Here is a 12,500-nt window from a genome sequence, read left to right on the forward strand (position 1 = left end):
TGATCGTGACCCCATTCTTATGAATGGGGCTACACTGCAACTGCGTGCAATGCACTTGGTTGTGGTGGTGAGGGTTTTCTGGGGTTGGAACAGGTGGTGAATGAAAGTAAAAGTAGTAGACAATATATAAAAATTCAACAGTCTTAATTCAAAATTACACATGTAGAAGAGTGAGGCCTCTTTCACACGGGTGTTCTGTATGTCCGTATATCACCCCATCTGTTTGCGGGTGATATACAGACATAATGCATGTCAATGGGATTGCGGATGTCAGCAGATGACCATCCGCTGACATCCGATTTGCGTCCTTTCAGTTCTGTTCCATTTTTTGGAACAGAACAGAACCCTTTTTTACTTTGGTTTAAAAAACGGAACGGACACAAAATCGGATGTCAGCGGTGTAATCCGCTGACATCCGCAATCCCATTGACATGCATTATGTCCGTATATCATCCGCAAACGGATGGGATGATATGCGGACATACGGACCGGATGACACAAGTGTCATCTGTGTCCGTAAAAAAAAATTGCCGCAGCGGATCGCAATACGGTCCGCTCCGTGTGAAAGAGGCCTGACGGGTAGCCCCACCCAAATGTTAAAACAAAATAGACACAATGGCAAACATGAGAATATATGCTCATGGTCTAGAACATATAGTTGGTCTCATATAGTAGGAGATCAAACTAATTGTAGTTCATATAGACATCCTGGCATGTTTCAAAATCTTATAATGATTTCTTCTTCAGGGGAAGATCAGAGAAAAAATATTCTTCTACAAATGCAATATACGTGTATTAGTATTGTACATAAAGTGAAACATCTAGACCAAAAAACATCCATCGATCTTATTAGAACATCTAGGCAGGCCGCCATACTTACAACATGGAAGTGTGTCAGTATTTTAAAATGGAAGGTCGCCCATGGCTCTTGAAGCTGTCCTCTCTGAAAGAGGGGGGGGGGGGGATTTGGGTGGAAGGAGAAAGAAGACACTGAAGAATCTAGAGTATAATATACTGAAATAAATGTGGGGTGGTTTTGTACCTCCCCTATTTATTATGAACATTTATTCTATTGTCTATTCCTATAATAGTCTATCAAAGCTCTGATAAGATTAATGGAGGGTACAATCACAATGCTAGCTATAAAAATAAACACACTGGTTGAATAAGCAAGGATCGAATTTATTATAAAGAAAGTAGAAATGCTAACATAAAACACTAAAAGCATACTTTACATATCCATCATTGGGGTTCGATAACTTTCAGTTGGTCTCAAGCTCACAAAAGAAAAAAAAGGGCAGAATTCTAGGCTGGTGATTTGCTTTTAAAGCGGAGTTCCGGCCACATACAACTTATTTAATATAAAAATACCCCCCTAATCCTAATCTATCCCTAATTACCCTAACACTAACCCCACATTACAGCTCATTACAGTAAACAAATAAAGATAAATACTTACCTTTAAAACTGATTGCAGAGCGCAGCCATCTCCATTGTAAGCGTCTGAAGCCGCTGTGTCCCCCGCTGTGTCCTTCTTTCTGGAACTGGCTACACAGAATGCCGATCGCAATCTTGCGCATGAGCTGTAGATTGCGATCAACATTCTGAATAGCGGCCGGCAGTTCCCATTGCATCCTGGGATTGATGACGCTCATCTCCCAGGAGGCAATGCGAAGGAGGAAGTGACGTCGTGGGCCGTGTCCGCAGAGGGAGGAAGAGGAAGGAAGGTAAGTATATTTGCATTAAAAACAAGGCAAGTGAATAGAAAAAATAATTGTCATTAGCCAATTCTTTTTTCAGGTACTTTAAAGCAAGCGGACAAGAAAAAAATAATTTTTAGGGTGGAACTCTGCTTTAAAGTCCAGTCAGACACCACCCATATAAACACCCACTGTCTGCTTGTCCAATGATAGCTCATAAGATGCTACCCTTCCTAACCAGAGATGACGTCAGTAACGGGTGCCATCTCCTTCCGCGGCGCACAGACTGTGTCACTCTGTCGTTGACGCGGCTACAATATGCATGTCGGAGGTCATGTGCGGTGGCGCCAGATGCCGGACAGCAATCAACCTCTATATAAAAGGGATCCTGTGAGCTACTATGTCTTTAGAACCGCAGCTTGGACCGTTGGCATCTACCGTCACCTTGCAACACATGCGCGGTGACGCCGGAAGCCATGGAGACCTGTAGGATCCTGGAGATATACACATGATTACCAGACCAGACTTTCAAGCTATGGGGACACCACACAGGTGAGGTTGACACACACTGATACCAATCAACCTCTGACACACATATAGGGATGCTCTATGTTCACCACACCCATGCTCAGTTTCCCGCTGTCTCTCTGTGGAATCGGTATGATACATGGCTGCTGAGCCAGACATACTTGTAAGTCCCTGTTTAAATCAACCTCACTTGGGGCTGGGTTTTTTTTACTCATTGCCACATATTTATACATTCTTCCTTTCCCTCTCCCCATTTCCCCTTTTCTTTCCCCCTTTTTTTATTTCTTTCTTTCCTCCTCTATCTTCAGATCAGCTTCCTTTCCCCTTTTGGTTCAGTTCATGTGAGCAATTCTGATAGGCATACCAGCGGACAAGCAGCAACTACAGTATAGCTAGATGCTATAGGCCTGGCGCTATTGTTTGGGTTATATTATACTCTAGATTCTTCAGTGTCTTCCTTTTCCTTTCACCACAATCCCTCCACCCCCCTCCTCTTTCAGAGAAGACAGCTTCAAGAGCCCTGGGCGACCATCCATATTACCATACTGACACACTTCTACATTGCAAGTATGGCGGCCTTCCTGGGAAATGTAGTTCCAAAACATATGGGGTGCCAAGGTTCCCCATTACTGCTCTGGATTCTTCAGTGTCTTCCTTCTCCTTCCACCCTAATCTCTCCCCCATCCCCCTCCGGGCGACCTTCCATATTAAAATACTGACACACTTCAACTTTGTAAGTATGGCGGCCTGCCTGGGAAATGTAGTTCCAAAACATATGGGGTGCCAAGGTTCCCCATCACTGCTCTGGATTCTTCAGTGTCTTCCTTCTCCTTCTAGTCTAATCCCTCCCCCATCCACCTCAGGGCGACCTTCCATATTAAAATACTGACACACTTCTAGGTTGTAAGTATGGCGGCCTGCCTGGGAAATGTAGTTCCAAAACATATGGGGTGCCAAGGTTTCCCATCACTGCTCTGGATTCTTCAGTGTCTTCCTTCTCCTTCCACCCTAATCTCTCCCCCATCCCCCTCCGGGCGACCTTCCATATTAAAATACTGACACACTTCAACGTTGTAAGTATGGCGGCCTGCCTGGAAAATGGAGTTCCAAAACATCTGGGGTGCCAAGGTACCCCATCACTGCTCTAGATTCTTCAGTGTCTTCCTTCTCCTCCCAGTCTAATCCCTCCCCCATCCACCTCAGGGCGACCTTCCATATTAAAATACTGACACACTTCTAGGTTGTAAGTATGGCGGCCTGCCTGGGAAATGTAGTTCCAAAACATCTGGGGTGCCAACGTTTCCCATCACTGCTCTGGATTCTTCAGTGTCTTCCTTCTCCTTCCACCCTAATCTCTCCCCTATCCCCCTCCGGGCGACCTTCCATATTAAAATACTGACACACTTCAACGTTGTAAGTATGGCGGCCTGCCTGGAAAATGGAGTTCCAAAACATCTGGGGTGCCAAGGTTCCCCATCACTGCTCTGGATTCTTTAGTGTCTTCCTTCTCCTCCCAGTCTAATCCCTCCCCCATCCACCTCAGGGCGACCTTCCATATTAAAATACTGACATACTTCTAGGTTGTAAGTATGGCGGCCTGCCTGGGAAATGTAGTTCCAAAACATCTGGGGTGCCAACGTTTCCCATCACTGCTCTGGATTCTTCAGTGTCTTCCTTCTCCTTCCACCCTAATCTCTCCCCCATCCCCCTCCGGGCGACCTTCCATATTAAAATACTGACACACTTCAACGTTGTAAGTATGGCGGTCTGCCTGGGAAATGTAGTTCCAAAACATCTGGGGTGCCAAGGTTCCCCATCACTGCTCTGGATTCTTCAGTGTCTTCCTTCTCCTTCCACCCTAATCCCTCCCCCTCCCCCTTCAATATTAAAATACTGACACATTTCCACGCTGTAAGTATGGCGGCCTGCCTGCATGTTCTAATAACATTGATGGATGTTTTTTGGTCTAGATGTTTCACTTTATGTAAAATACTAATACACATATATTGCATTTGTAGAAGAATATTTTTGCTCTGATCTCCCCCTGAAGAAGAAATCATCTCAGAGTTTGAAACATGTCAGGATGTCTATATGAACTGCGATTAGTTTGATCTCCTACTATATAAGACCAACTATATGTTCTAGAGCATATTTCCTCATGTTTGGCATTGCGTCTATTTTGTTTTAACATTTGGGTGGGGCTACCCGTCACTCTTTTACCCATGTGTAATTTTGAATAAAAATTGTTGAATTTTTATATACTGTCTACTACTTTTACTTTATTTACTTCTTTGGCTGGCCTATGCCCTATAAATCCCTGTGGGACTTTTTGTGTTTTTTGTATTGTATAATTTTGGGATGTGGCAATTTGTGCCGCTATCGGCCTTGACACCTAACTACTTGCAATTGTTTTTATTTTTAACAGGACCAACAACAGCTTCAGTAGCACTGCGTGGTTGTGCCACAAAAAGTATCTGCGATCTCGGCAGCCAATCTTCTAGCGCCCAAGGAGTAACCACAGACGTTAAATTTATCTGTACTAATGGAAGTTCTGCTCTCCAAAAAGGCTTCTACCTCCCAGCTATGATTTGCATTTTCTTTTTAAAGTTATTGGTCTGAAATGCCTAAAAATTGGCCTCTAGACTGGATGCAAAACAAAAAGGATGATTTGCAGTGCAGAAAGATTTTTTTTTTTCTCAGTCAGTACTAGTAGAGACTAGAGAATAAAAAAAAAAGAAAAAAAAAAAAAAGCTTTTTACTATTTTACTATTTTACTATAACCACAATCCATAATGTTTTTCTGAATACAGTATTAATTAAAACCTTAGAGGTAATAGATTGATTTCATTTTCGCTATTTGAATTAAACATTTTATGTTGCAAATAAAAATGTAATACAAATTTTATTGACTTTTAAATGTACAATTTTAATAAAAATCCAATGTGTACTGGAGTATGGACAGAGTTTTTTTTTTTTTTTTTTAACAGAACAACGAAGAACCATTTATTTGAGGAAGATGGAGACTTAAAGGGATGTACAGTAGTATTATGTTAATATTTTGTAGATGAAGTCAAGCCTATATCTCTACAATTAGAAAGTAATGACATGACAGTCAAGTGGCAAGGCTATAGGCTAGCTCCTTTAGATCTGCAACCCACCTTTCAAAATAGTAACACTGTAATATAATAAAAAAGATGTGTAAAGTTTTAAAAATTCTTTACACACCCATAGTGTAATTCAAATAAAATGTATTTGACTCTAGTGGGAACTAAGGATTGCATAGGGAATGGTTCAAGAGGTCCTACATGCAAAACATTTATTAAAATTTTGGTAAATCACAGCAGGAGCTGCCACTGAGTGACCCCTTCCAGAGCAAACCAAACTTCACACCTGGTATACAGACTATATTACCCATAGCTGGGGGGCAGCGGTGGGACAAGGTCATTCAATGCCCCCAGGGCCATCTTTATTATTCTGTGGACCCTGGGCAAACATTTTCTTGGGCCCACCCGAATCCACTTATCAACTATTTGCGGGCAGTGCAGGCTCAAGGGGAAGCTGCCTTGGGCCCCACAACAATGACTGGGCCCAGGGCAGCTGCCCCTTTTGCCCTGTGGTAAAGACGGCCCTGAATGCCCCCCCCCCCCCAATGTGACCCCCCTTCCTGTTCATCATGTGCAAGCTTAGGGGATCTGCTTAGGGATGCCCAACCCACACCTCCTCCCAGCTCTCTCCTCACTGCTCCCAACGTTGGGCTTACAAAAGTAGTGATGCAATAAACCATTGCTCCCAGGGCATCCTTCCCCTCCTGCCCACCCCTTGTCCCGGCCCTGCTGGGGGGCAACTAACATGCAGCCCCCCCTGCTATGTTGATACCATCCTACATTCCCTTCAGCATTGGAGGGGTGGAACCACCAGTGGTCTGAGGAGCACTAAATCTTCAGAGCCCATGGTGCAAAAAGGGCATACCAGGAGGGTAGGGGACTTATTAATTAAATAACCAGAGTTATATACACTTACAAATCAAAACTTAACTCCAGCTATCACCTTATAAGCAGTTACAGCAACAGTTTTTTTTTTTTTTTTTAGTTTTGGGATAAAATATTTATAAATAAATAAAAACTGATCAGTGTACAGTACATACACACACATATATATATATATATATATATATATATATATATATATATAAATTATTATAATATTATATTATTGTATATATTATCTATTATATATATTATATTACCTTTATATATGCAGATTGGTTTTACTGCTGCCACCACATAATATATACATACAAACATAGAAAGTTACAGTGTTTCACTTTCCAGGTTTTGTGACAATACAAACAAAAATTATAAATAAAATGATTTTTAAAATAAGTCCTTCTAATGCATAACACTCAGTGCTGTTCCTCGTGATAATACATCTATGTGCCGCTGCTCTATAACAAAAATCAGTTTAGTTCTCATTTATATGAATCTCCACTATTTCCAAACACCTCCTCGCGTGCATTCAGTGATTACTCTCCCTTTTAACCACTTCGGCTCCGGAAAGTTTTACCCCCTTAACTACTTGGCGTCTGCGCTATACCCGAATGACGGCTACAGCGTGGACCTGAATTACCAGGAGGGCGTACATTGACTTCCTCTCAGCAAAGAGCGGCCTGCGTGCTCCCGGCGGAGCGTGCCCGGTTTGCTCTGTGATCGGCGAGTCTATGAGACTCGCCTGATCACAGATCGGAGATCGGGGGCGATCGCGCCCCCTTACCACATGATCAGCTGTCAGCCAATGACAGCTAATCATGTAAACTAAACAGCAGCTGGCGATCAGCTGTTTTTTTTCTCCTCACACTGTCAACCGGCAACGATCGCCGGCTGCTGTCAGACTGACATCGGTCCTTAAGAGGAGAGGGATAATTTGTGCCCCCAGTGCCGCCTACCAGTGCCCACAACTGCCCACCAGTGCCACCCACCAGTGCCACCTACCAGTGCCCACCAGTGCCACCTACCAGTGCCCACCAGTGCCATCTTCCAATGCCCACTAATGCCACCTACCAGTGCCCACCAGCACCACCTACCAGTGTCACCTATCAGTGCTCACCAGTGCCACCTATCAGTGCCACATCATAAGTTTCCCCTACCAGTGCCTATCATTGCCCATCAGTGCCACCCATCAGTGCCACCTATTAGTGCCCTTTAGTGCCCATGCGTGCCCTTCAGCATCACCTACCAGTGCCCTTCAGTGCCGCCCATCATTTCCCATCAGTGCCACCTATCAGTTCTGCCTTATCAGTGCCACCTTATTAGTGCCCATCAGTGCTGACTTATCAGTGTCCATCAGTATCGCCTATCAGAGCCCATCAGCGCAGCCTATCAGTGCCCAACATTGCAGCCTACCAGTGCCTATCAGGGCCGATCAGTGCCGCCTCATAAGTGCACATCAATGAAGGAGAAAATGTACCTGTTTGCAAAATTTCATAACGAACTATAAAATGTTTTTTGTTTTTTTCAAAATTTTCAGGTTTTTTTGTTTGTTCAGCAAAAAATAAAAACCCCAGTAGTGATTAAATGCCACCAAAAAAAAGCTCTATTTGTTTGAAAAAAATTATAAAAATTTCATTTGGGTACAGTGTCCCATAACCGCGCAATTGTCATTAAAAATGTGACAGCGCTAAAAGCTGAAAATTGGCCTGGGCAGGAAGGGGGGTTTAAGTGACCTGTAGGCAAGTGGTTAATGACCAGGCCATTTTTTGCGAAACGGCACTGCGTTACTTAAACTAACAATTGTGCGGTACCCAAATACAATTGATGTCCTTTTTTTCACACAAATAGAGCTTTCTTTTGGTGGTATTTGATCACCTCTGCGGTTTTTAGATTTTGCACTATTAAAAAAAAAAAAAAAGCCAATTTTGAAAAAAAAACAGGGGTTGACACCTTTTGGGGACCAGTGACATTAATAGAGTGATCAGTGCTAAATAATATGCATTGTTACTGTATGAGTGACACTGACAGGGAAGGGGTTAACCCTGGGGGTGATCAAGGGGTTAAATGTGTTCCCTATATGTGCTTACTAACTGTGTGGGGGATGGATTGAACAGAGGCAGAGAGAGGTCCGTGATTCAGCTTAGCTGAATAACACAATCTTTCCTGCCTCTCTGACAGAAGAGCCACCTTGCATTGTTTACATTCCAGACGGCTCTCCTGTTAGTTTTGCAGAAGATCGCCGGAGTCTGGCAGGGATCGAGCCCGCTCCCCCTGTGGTGTGCCTCCCGCTGTGTCTAGATCTACGTGATTATGCGCAGCCGAGCTGCAAAGCCGCAGTAAATCTGCGTGGGGCGGTCAGCAAGTGGTTAATGGTATCTCTAGGATATCCACGTTGTTGGAGCCTGCCTTCCATCTCATCCAGTCTAACTGCACAAGTGTCAGGATTATTAACAGTTCTAGATACTCGGCTCGATTAACTCTAAGTCCCGGTTCACACATATGCGATGCAGGAACCCTGCGAATCCACTGCAGGTTCCCGCATCACATTCATCTCGCAGGCAGTTCACACTGCCAAATGCAAACTGCTGGGGGGTGTCAATACAAAGTTGACGACACCCCCCAGATCAGTTCGCATATCACAGTGCGAACTGTCAGTTTGGACATGAATCAGATCGTATAGGTGTGAACATCCATGCGATCCGATTCTGGTGCAGACCCAAAAAAGGGCCCTGTGTGTGTTGTGTCCGAATGCGATGCAAATTCAGCCATACAATCTGTATGGCTGAATTTGCATCGCACAGGCATCTCATGTTATTTGCAGAGCAGTGCAGGGAAGGTAAAGGGAAAGAGAAAAGGAAAAAGGAAAGAAACAGAAAAAGAAAAGAAAAAGAGGAATAGGAAGAGGAAGAGAACGAAAAATAGAGAAAAAGAGAAAGAGAAAGAAAAATAAAATGAAAAAGAGAAAGAGAGAAAAAGAAAAAGAAAAAAAGAAAAAGAGAAAGAGAAAGGAAAGAAAAAGAAACAGAAAAAGAGAAAGAAAAAGAAAGAAAAAGAAACAGAAAAAGAGAAAGAAAAAGAAAAAGAAAAAAGAAAAAGAGAAAGAGGAAGAGAAAGAGAAAGAAAAAAGAAAAAAGAGGAAGAGAAAGAGAAAGAAAAAGAAAAAAGAAAAAAGAGGAAGAGAAAGAGAAAGAAAAAGAAAAATATAAAGAGAAAGAGAGAAAAAGAAAAAGAGAAAGAAAAAGAAAAAGAGAAAGAGAAAGAGGAAGAGGAAGAGAAAGAAAAAGAAAAAGAGGAAGAGGATGAGAAAGAGAAAGAGAAAGAAAAAGAGAAAGAGGAAGAGGAAGAGGAAGAGAAAGATAAAGAGAAAGAGGAAGAGGAAGAGAAAGAGAAAGAAGAAGAGAAAGAGGAAGAGGAAAAGAGAAAAAGAAAAAGAGAAAGAGAAAGAAAAAGAAACAGAGAAAGAGAAAGAGAGAAAAAGAAAAAGAAACAGAGAAAGAGAAAGAAAAAAAAGAAAAAGAAAAAGAGAAAGAGACAGAAAATATTTAAACTTTTGTGCACAGTGACACTAGCTGCTATAAAACAAACCCACTGTATATTCATCCCTGCATGGAAACATTTATCCTTAAGAATAGAATATTTAATTTTAATCTCTCAGAGACGATAATAATACTTTCTGTTTGATGCACTTCTCAGACTTGTCAATCTAAATTTATTTAGAGGAATAGAAATCAAAGAAAAAAATTAAATAAATGGCTGGTAATGGTTGTGAGGCAGAAACATTACCACACCCAAATGATAAAAAGGATAAATAAGACGTTCTCCAGCAAACACAGAGACAGATCCCCCTTCTACCAACATAGACGTACTTCATACTCTCAAAATGTCATCACTCCTACATATCCTCGGTGTGCTCTTGGCTTTGGTAACATCTGGTAAGTGTTTATTATTATCTTTGTATAATAATGTAAATATGTCATTTATGGATTTTTTAATTTATTTTTAATTTATTTATTTTTTTGTCTTTTTTTTTTCCAAGATTTATACAAACTCCCTTAAAAATATTAACAGTAAGGTATGTCAACATTATGTCTACATTCAACTGATTTAACTCAGTTAACCCAATTTACTAAAAATGGAAAAGCCTAAACATGTGTTTTGTTTTTTTTTTTTTTATGTTTTTTTTTTTTCCTAAACCCCTTTGGAAAACTCTGGACCTGACTTCTAAGTAGCCTTGTTATTTATTTTACTGAAAAGAAGAAAAAAGAAAAAATGAAAATCACAATAAATAACAATTAATTTCACAAATCCAGAGCTTTATATTTTTAGCTGCATGTAGCACAAGTTGCATACAGAGCAAATCCCCCTGCTTTGTATGCAACTGGTGCTACATGCAGCTAAAAAGATAAAGCTCTGGATTTATGAAATTAATTGTTATTTACGGGGATTTTCATTTTTTTTTTTTTTTGTAAAACAATAACAAGGCTACTAAGAAGCCAAGTCCAGAGTTTTCCAAAGGGGTTTCTGTAACCCTTAGGAACTCTTGGCTTTGGTAACATCTGGTAAGCGTTTATTATTATTTTTGTATAATAATGCATATTTGTCATTTATGGATTTTTTAATTTATTTTTTTGTCTTTTTTTTTTTCAAGATTTATATAAACTCTCTTAAAAATATTAACAGTAAGGTATGTCAACATTATGTCTACATTAAACTGATTTAACTCAGTTAAACCAATTTACAAAAAATGGAAAAGCCTAAATATGTTTTTTTTTTTTTTTTTTTCAGAAACCCCTTTGGAAAACTCTGGACCTGGCTTCTTAATAGCCTTGTTATTTATTTATTTTTTTACAGAAAAAAAAAGGAAAAAACGAAAATCACAGTAAATTGAATGTTAGAGTAAATAAAAAAGTATCAGGGACAGTACTCTTTTTTTTGTAAATTGATTTAACCAGTTTGGATCAGTTTAATTTATGTTGACATATACATTATAAAACAATTTTTTTTTTAAAGAAATCTATAAATGACATACAGAAAAAAATGTTATAAACACTTACCAGATGCTACCAAAGCCAAGAGTTCCTAAGGTTTACAGAAACCCCTTTGGAAAACTCTGGACCTGGCTTCTTAATAGCCTTGTTATTTATTTCTTTTTTTACAGAAAAAAAAAAAAGAAAAAATTAAAATCACAGCAAATAAAAATTAAGAACAGTTGAGTACTGCCCCCGGTAATTTTTTTTATTTGCTCTAACATCCAAATTTCCAAGACAAGCTTTTAGGGTCCTCTCACACGGACTTACCGCCCGGAGGACTCCGTTTTGCTCAGCGGGAATTGATCCACCGATCCCAACTGAGAAGGCAGATGACCAGTCCATCTCCGCTCTGTGCTGAGACGGAGCTGTCAGATCCCCGCTCTCTTCTATGGGAGATCGGATGAAAATAGACCACCTGTCTGTTTTCATCTGATCCGATCCTCTAGATGGATGGAAAATAGACATCAAGAACGAACAAACAAGAACAAGTCCAGGGTTTTCCAAAGGGGCTTCTGTAACCACTGAGAAGTCATTTAACCACTTAAGGACCTGAAGGTTTTACCCCTTAATGACCAGGCCATTTTTTGCGATTCGGCACTGCGTTATTTTAACCACTTAAGCCCCGGAAGATTTTATCCCCATTCCGACCAGGGTTTTTTTTGCGATTCGGCACTGCGTGACTTTAACGGACAATTGCGCGGTCGTGCGATGCTGTACCTAAACAAATTTTATGTCCTTTTTTTTCCCACAAACAGAGCTTTCTTTTGGTGGTATTTTATCACCTGTGCAATTTTTACTTTTTGCGCTATAAACAAAAAAAGAGCGTCCATTTTGCAAAAATAACAATATTTTTTCACATTTTTTTATATGAAATTCCCAAAAAAAAAATGTAAAAATCAAAATTTTTTAAATGTTTTATGCTACATATGTTTGGTAAAAAAAATCCCAAAAAGCGTATTTTGATTGGTTTGCGCAAAAGTTATTTTGTTTACTAACTAAGAGAAAGATTTCTGTTATTTTTGGTGTTTTTTTTAAAAAGCGTAATGGCGGCGATCTGCGTTTTTTTTTTGCGGTACTGCGACATTGCGGCAGACAGATCGGACCCTTGACTGACATTTTTGACACTTTTGGGGTTACCAGTGACATTACTGCAGTAATCAGTGCTATACATATGCACTGTTACTGCAAAATGACACTGGCAGGGAAGGGGTTAACTTTATTTGGGAAGGAGGGGTTAAGTGTGTCCCTAGGGGCGT

General features: G+C 40.6%; 1 protein-coding gene across 1 annotated transcript in view; it reads left to right on the top strand.

Annotated features, from left to right (window-relative positions):
* The window catches only part of LOC309569010 (uncharacterized protein), a 181,224-nt gene that overhangs the window by 17,225 nt on the left and 151,499 nt on the right, over nt 1–12,500 (top strand). Inside the window, exon 5 of the mRNA XM_082274770.1 lies at nt 4,654–4,841. Coding sequence (XP_082130896.1) covers nt 4,654–4,841 — 188 coding nt within the window. The remainder of the gene's footprint in view (nt 1–4,653; nt 4,842–12,500) is intronic.

The sequence above is a fragment of the Pelophylax lessonae genome (genome assembly GCF_965119305.1).
Source record: "Pelophylax lessonae genome assembly, chromosome: 12".
Taxonomy (NCBI): Eukaryota; Metazoa; Chordata; class Amphibia; order Anura; family Ranidae; genus Pelophylax; species Pelophylax lessonae.